Source organism: Octodon degus, unplaced genomic scaffold, assembly GCF_000260255.1.
Source record: "Octodon degus isolate 3935 unplaced genomic scaffold, OctDeg1.0 scaffold00016, whole genome shotgun sequence".
NCBI lineage: Eukaryota > Metazoa > Chordata > Mammalia > Rodentia > Octodontidae > Octodon > Octodon degus.
Genome location: NW_004524592.1, coordinates 21422206 through 21430250, shown reverse-complemented (window position 1 = coordinate 21430250; position 8045 = coordinate 21422206). Strand labels below are relative to the sequence as shown.

Sequence of the window (8045 nt, the reverse complement as noted above, 5' to 3'; positions counted from 1 at the left end):
AGCCAAATACAGGGCCCAACATAAAAGTTAACAATAATAACAGTGTTGGCACCAAAACTTGGGCACAAATTATATGGCTCTCAGGTTACATTTTTATCTACTGTTACAATCTCATAAAGAAACTCTCCAATTTCAGCTTGTAATAGCTAACTCCAAGCAATCACTATTATTTTATTTCCTGTCTCAAGGACCCTCTCATTCTCAAATTATCAAATTCTTAAATGAAATATTGAAAATTCCAGCCCAATTATAACCCTTTCTGAGACATCTTCTCTGAATTTGCAGCCAAAAACTATAGTCTACCAATTGTGAACACCCTTTATAATTTGAACTTTCTTCCACATGTAGTAATTATTAATTTATTGTTAGGAAATTTTAATCCACTGTGGTTTCACACCACCCAAAGACGACAAATACATCGACTCTTTATGCTCTATTTCTCTCACTAGCCCCTTTGCGAGCAGGAGCTTGAAGTCCCGCCCTATGCAGCACCGCACTCAGGGCAGCTTTCTCCAGACGTCCGTGTGATGTTGCTGACAACCTGTGTGCAAGTAGTCTCAACAGTTTATTGAAAAAACAAACCAAACTGCTTTTCACATAAAAATCAAAAATTTTACCTACTCAATCCTGTTTTTTCTTTTCTTTACAATTTTTAAGAAAATCAATTTTCATGTTATAACGTCTTTGGCCCCAAACTGTCACCTGTCTCTTTCAAATATACTGTTGCTATGTCTTAATTACTAGAAAAGCAGGGTTTCATCTCCATAGTGACCAACGAGGGCAAAAAGAGTCTATAGACCAGAACTACAACTCTGTCACCAGGACTAACAGCATTTCCCTTTCATAAATTTTTATTTTCATTTAATATACAAAGCCCAGAGAATAGGGTGATTAATTTCAACAGCAGAAGGCATTCTCTTGATCTGATACAATAGGAATGTCACAATAAATTACAACAGAGTGTCACCAATGGTTTTGGACACACCCCCATGAAATGTAGTTAGGATTACCAAAACCAACAGCTCAAATATGTCACATATATTCATGTTTTTATGTCTGAATATTGATAGTCGCCTGAGCAATATTTGATGTAAGTAGCAGATACCTATAAACAAAGGCAAAAAGACAGTAACTATGGCATTGTTCTCCATTTAGTCCTACTTAAGCAAGTGCTAATTTCAAAGTGACAAAAGAAAACCAGAAGGAAAAAAACTAAGACATTGGGCTACAGCCCAAGGCTGCCTTAGCATCCATGCACTGCAGACCAAGATAAAAAATGATTTAGTTGATGACTAACAAGAAAGAAAAAAAAAGCTCTCTAATTTTTATGTTGATCTAGCATTCCCATTTATGACTTAAGAAGCAATATCAGGTAGAAGGTAGACCAGATGACAAAATTGTCACAATGCTCAACTAGTTTCTTATGCACAGCTGCCTCTGTTTTCAATGTTTCGAAGATAGCCATACTGGATAATATTCTACAAGGATGTAGACATAATTCTTCTTGTTCAATGAGTACTGGGCAAGAAAAGAAGTATTTTCATAATAAGTTGATTCCTTAATTTAGTGGGAGCCACATAGCAAAGTGAATGGGGGGGGGAATAATTCATCCAACTTTTAAAATGGGATAAAGTGGGCAAGGAGTAAATGCTTCTATTCATACAAATAACCAATGCATGTTTCATCTCCTTCCCCAAAAAAAGTCTCACCTTGAAGCCACTCTTTTTTAAACAGCTGCTTGTAAAGAGAACATATATAAAATGACTAGAAGCATCATGGTATACAACTCATGGTACACCCTACTATGAAGATATTGAGAATGATGCTCATAATGATTTTTAATTATGTGGAAAATATTTGTTGAATAAGTGGAAAATAAAAAATATTACTTATAACACATTATTTCAACTATGTAAAAAAACATCTAGTTGGATTTTTTAAAAAAAAATTTAACATTAAAAATATGTTAAAAATTTTAGTTGTTTCCTTAAATTTAAGACGCTTTCTAGAAGTTCTTACTATTACATTTTCCACTAAGAAGTTCATATCACCCTTATAATCAGGAAAAAAAAATAATGAAAATCAAAATAAAAACATTTTCAAATTCTAGTTTTAAAGGAAACTTTAAGAAGAAAGCACTAACCCAACTTATCCTTATATGTAAATATAACCTGTAAATTGTAAGTGATGATGTAATTATCATTTCTAAAATAAAGAAATTGAGAAAAATATCCTGTGAAAACTGTGGCAGTGGAAATCACAAAGTTAGTTAAGCAGCCCTATCTCACATTGCTGCATTTCAAGGTATACTGGCTGGAGATCTGATGATCTTTTAAGTTCAAAGACAGAATTCCTCACTACACACAATTGAATACTAGATACCTAGTAAGCCCTAAATAGTTTTTAGTTGCAATCAGCTTTTAGATATAAAGAAATTATTTTGTCCACATCAAAGGCGCAGATCACCCTCTGCAGGATCCGCTGTCGTGTAAGAATCCACCACCATCATCCCACTGTGAGTACTTATGAGAACACGGGCGACAGCAGCAGCCAACTAATGCTCTGATGCCTTCTGCCCTGTGTGGTTTCCTCTTCGTTGCCCCGGAAGGAGCACCTTTGAACGATGCAAGTATAACTGGAAGGACTGCAGAGATGCTCTGTGGTAGAGGACTCGCTTAGCAAGAACAAAGTTCTGGGTTTGCTCCCCACACCACAAAACATGGAACAAAACAAAAAGTGGTGAGAGAACAAGGCTTCACCGACAGCCCAGTCTTGATTCCACACTTGCATGTTTTCAGAGCATTTCCCTATGCATATGGCTTAAGTGCGTTTATAAAATGCAAGTTTTAGACTCTATAATTTCAACCATGACCAAGTGTATGTATTTTCTTGAAGAACAGGGTTAACATGTATTCATCTCCCTGTCTCTCCATCCATCCCTGATAGGCCAGAAAAAAAAACTATTCTTCTCAGCCCATCAGCAGTTTCTAACTGCAAAAAGAATGCATCCATTTTGCAAAGTACATATTTCTCTCTTTGCAGGTTCTTTGACAAAAGGGTCATAACCTACAGAACACAGTGAAACAGTCATGCATCTTAACATCTCCATGGACCACACATGGTGATTTTAAGCTCTTTGGGTACAAATGTATTTTGTTAAAGAGAGTGATTTTTTGACAATTTGTCCATCAGAACTTTTCAGACTAAGGGCAATCATTTTAATGACAAATCCGGAAGTCCTCTATGGTATATTATGCTGGAGATTTGCTAGAGATATACTTCATAAAAATACAATAACTCCTAAAGAGTAGTAAATCTCTCCTCTTTTTTAAATGCATTTGGTACAGGGTCTCATTATGAAGCTCAGACTCATAGTGATCCTCCTGTTTCCAGCCTCCTTAACACTGACATTACAGGTGTGCACCACTATACCAGGACTCAGTCACCAGCTCAGTGTGCCCTAGGGTGGGGCCAGCGTGGCATGTGGTGCTGGGAATGGAACCCAGGTCCCCGGGCCTGCCTAAGCAGGTTCTTAGTCAACTGAACTATCTTACCAGCCCTTAAATCTGTCATTTCAATGAATGAGAATCAGGTTTTCATTATCTTAGTTTATAATTTAAAGGGTGCATGCTCAAATAGGTTCAAATACCAGCAATAAAAATAATAAAAAGTTTTTTGAAAACTTAGAGAAGGTAGAAAATTCTGGATCCTGGAGAAAAACAGGAAAAACTTAGTAATAACAATAAGTGCATGAGAAAGATCCTAAGGGAATTTATCTCACATCAAAGAGAAGAATAGGGTAGACACTAGGGGAACTGCCTAATGCAGAGTGTGCTGGCTCCTCTGACCTGCTGTGGATAACTACAGACCCTGTGTCGTCAGAACCATTACAAAGATGATAGACAAAATGATAACCCAAACACTGGTACAAATGAAGTCCTCTCTGCCTCTGGAAGTCCAGGCTGTGATCCTGCCTCACTTTCTGCCACAAGCACCGAGTTCGCTGCTCCCCACTACTTACTTTTCCTAAGGATCCCTTACTCTTCCTCCCATTAGGATCCATTCTGCAGAAGGGTATGAAACAGTGTGCTCTACCACAACAAAAACACCAGACAGCACATTCGGCAGTTACTGTAAGCGTTTGCTAAAGGAGCTCACACCACAAGCAATTCTCAACATAAGGATGGTGAACGAGACACCCCCTTCCTTCCTGGAGCAGAGTCCAATGGAATAAGCCAGCCACAGGAAATGGCCACTGAGTAACTGTAGTGCAGAATGTTTTTAAGCACCGCCTTCCTTGAGATTCAGATTTGTATGGAAGATGTGCAAAAGCAGAATTGAAACTTGAGGAAGACAGAGAAGTTGTAGGCTGAGAAGGGAGGGCTGAGAGGGTTGAAGGGCCCCTGGCAGCATCCTGGATGAAGCCCAGGGGTTGAAAAAGACAAGAGGAGATGACAGGAAATAGGGCCTGTGGCTGGAGGGTAACTGGAGGGACAGCAAGAACTGAGGCAAGGAGAAAGCCCTCCCAACAAGGGTCCCAGAGGAGACTCACTTCCTATGCCAGGGGCTGGAGGAATCGTGGAGCTTGCCAATGCAGTCAGCAGGCTGTTACCATGCCCAAGGACAGATTTCAGCAAGCAGGACTGAAGAATGTAACAGTGGAAGGAGCCAGAAAGGCTCTGGCTTCTGTTATCATAGAGTACGTGGTTTTTGCCTCTGGTGTTAGAAATTATTATTTTTTACAAAGACTGATATCACCTTTTTGCAACTCAGAAACATAGTCTTGCTGACAGAGAAGTCCAAAGATATAGAACACAATTTCTAGTTAATTTACTCATAATATCTTCTAATACTAGAGAAAATTGAAAGTAAGTTCTTTTTCAAGATCCAAGCTATGGATCTTGCTCTTGTTCAGATGTATTTGACATTTCCAATTTTAACCATGCCACCGAGAATGGAAAAACTCGTGATTTAGTAAACCAAGCAAAGCTCATGGATCATCCAGTATTTAATTAAAAAATGTTCAAGTGTTCAGGGCAAAGTGTGAGTTCTGTCTTTTCATCTCTTCTAGCTCATCTATTAGCACATCCTTTGACACTGGAGTCCTGAAACTCTGCAGAGCACTCAGCTGAGCTCAAGGTTCTGGACCAGAGACTATGCTGGGGTAAATCACCATGGAGACCGGTGGGCAGTCTCAACAGTGCTGCCACCTTCAGACAAATTGACGATGCTTTCTCCTTAGCATTTCTCATCAATTAGGATGCATTTTTCCTTATACTTTTTTATTAAAATAAACTTACAATTAATGGACTGAATACCTGTCCTTACATGTACTTTTTGCTGTTAGAAACATTTAAGAGGAACAGGGAGTTGTGTTCATTCTTTCTACTGTTTGAATTGTGTAAAGAATGAAAGCTAGAATGACCAGAGAAAGCCAAGCTCGGGTCGTGCCCCATGACAGCCGCTGCCATTCTCCTGTGCTATTGACCACCAGACCCCTTCCTAAGCTCACTTTCAGAAGTCGGTTTGCTTTTTCTTGTCTGCCTGTTATATGCTTGCTTAAAACAAACAAAATTAAGATAGACACCCAGAAAAATCAATCCAAAAACAGAATGTAACAGATTTTACTGGTATATGTTTTTTGTTAAGGTTTTATTGCTACATGTTTGTGGTACAACATGATTTCATCCCTACCAGGGAGTTGGTACATGGACATAAGGCATCTTAATTCTTTTTTTATTCCCTTCCCCCTCCAAAAACTATAATGAAGTCCTAGACATTTGTCCACCCCTCCTGGGGTTCATTTCATATTAGTCTAATCCCATCTCTCAGCTCCTTTACCTCTCCCTACACCCTTCCTGCTCCTGATACTGTGTCCAAACAGTTTCATTGCCTGTTTTGTATTACGGGCTCTTCTTTTCAGGAGTAACAGAAATAATAGATAAGAGGTAAAAGCTTAGATTCTGCAGTAAGGCTGAACTGACTTCCTCTCCTTAAAATTCATATAAAACCTGAAAGCTATTTTAGCCTATATGAGCCTCTTTGGTCCTATCTATAAACTAAAGGTCTTAGAGTGTTGTAAGAATTAACTAAGATAATAAATGAAAATGTGCTTAGCATTCAGAATAATGAATTTCAGCCCTTATTTCTATAATTTGCCTGGGGAGATATGGTGAGCACCTGAGGACACAGAAAAGCTAAAATTATTCTCTGGAGATAATGGAATGACCTTGAATGACCTTTAGGCACCCTCCCAGAACAATGATGTGCTTTGTTAAAAGAAACCCAATATTAAGCTTGTGCCTCAAGCACTGTAATTCTGGAACCCTAAAAAGGCCCAGTGGACCTCAAAATACATTTCATGGATTGTTCATGTTGTTGACATGGAACTCACCAACATCAGGGAGCCAGAGGAGGATGTGCTAATAATCTAAGACTGGCTTAATAAATAAGCCAGTCAGCATGAGTCCTTCCATTTGCAATGTTAGCATCCACTGCTCCTATCGCAAGTGTCTGTTGTAGGAAAGAGGATAAAAATGATCTCCAGTCATAGGCACAAAAGAACCCAAAACATGGGGACACAAAGTTTTTCTGTGCAGTTGAATTACATGTTTTCTCCAAGTGGAAACCAAGTAGTCATTACCGTTATAAACTCAACTATGCCTCTTGTCCTGTCAGCTTTTTGAGAGTTCCCTGCTGGCCTGTATGACAGTGCTCCAACAATATTATGCCTTTATGCCTTCATTAGATTAAACTGCATCACCCAAATCTGAGATCATCCCAAATCCTGTGATGGAGACGCTCATGAACCCAAACACTGAGCTGCAGAACTTAAAGCTAGCTGGGAAGAGTCCACAGGATGTTTGGCTTAAAAAAAGAAAAAAAGGTCAATAACCTTTTAATAACCTTTCCAAAGACACTATCAGAAACTGCTACTAGGGACAAAAGCAGGTGCAAATTCTCCTTCCTACAACTGGTAAATAGAAATCCAAGAAACCAGGATACTATAGCGTGGGAATATGGTGGCAGGAGGAATCCAAGACCATGTGGCATGTGCACAGCAACCCCCACCTCTGAATGAATGCGAGAAGGACAGAGAGGAGAGAGGGAAAGAGAGGATGGAAGGAAGGGATGAGAGAGCAAAGGAGGGGAGGAAGGGAAGGGAGGAGAAGCCATCGAATAAACTAGCTAAAATACCCTAGTGTTAGTTGAATAAAAGCTTACTAAACTCAAGGTAAAAAAAAATTTCATATTTCAAAATATTAAGTGTCCTTTCCTATTCAACTGCATTTGTAACAATCCAGGAAGCCCACCCCCCCAAAAAAAGAAAACATACATCTGGATAAATTAGAAAACAACCCAGTCAAAAGAAAATATTTAACCTTCCTGATCAAGTTTAAAATTCCATTGTAAGCTGTTAGCATAATTACCAAGCCAGACACTCTGTTTTCTTCTACTCAGTGTGACCTACTACATCTGCGTCATGGATGAGAGTATAAAAACCAGCCAGAAAGACCCTTCATCGAATGGGACCTCCCACCTAAGGCTCAGATCCAGCCTGTGTTGTCCTTCCTTAGAGATGACTCATCAAGATCTTTTCACTAGTACAGAAAAACTGGATTGCAGAGGAAATTGAGAGAAAATCACCGGCTTTAAAATGTTGACCTTAATGATACAATCTGGATTGTAATTAAATCGTCACACTGAGAATTGACTTTTGAACATTTTTTTTTAAAAAGAAAGGTGTCGCTTTTTTACCAAGATGGCGCCGAAAGCAAAGAAGGAAGCCCCTGCCCCTCCCAAAGCTGAAGCCAAAGCAAAAGCTTTGAAGGCCAAAAAGGGTGTGCTGAAAGGCATCCACAGCCACAAAAAGAAGAAGATACGACCCTTCCGCCGTCCCAAGACGCTCCGGCTCCGGAGGCAGCCCAGATACCCTCGGAAGAGCGCCCCCAGGAGAAACAAGCTTGACCACTATGCCATCATCAAGTTCCCCCTGACCACAGAGTCTGCCATGAAGAAGATTGAGGACAACAACACACTCGTGT

At 39.5% G+C, this 8045-nt stretch overlaps 2 protein-coding genes across 2 annotated transcripts in view; one reads left to right on the top strand and one right to left on the bottom strand.

Moving 5' to 3' along the window:
- Col25a1 (collagen type XXV alpha 1 chain) overlaps positions 1-8045 on the bottom strand; it is a 466154-nt gene that overhangs the window by 426694 nt on the left and 31415 nt on the right. The window lies entirely within an intron of this gene.
- Positions 7763-8045, top strand: part of LOC105741581 (60S ribosomal protein L23a-like) — a 542-nt gene continuing 259 nt past the window's right edge. Inside the window, exon 1 of the mRNA XM_012513694.1 lies at positions 7763-8043. Within this exon, the coding sequence (XP_012369148.1) occupies positions 7763-8043 (281 nt within the window). The remainder of the gene's footprint in view (positions 8044-8045) is intronic.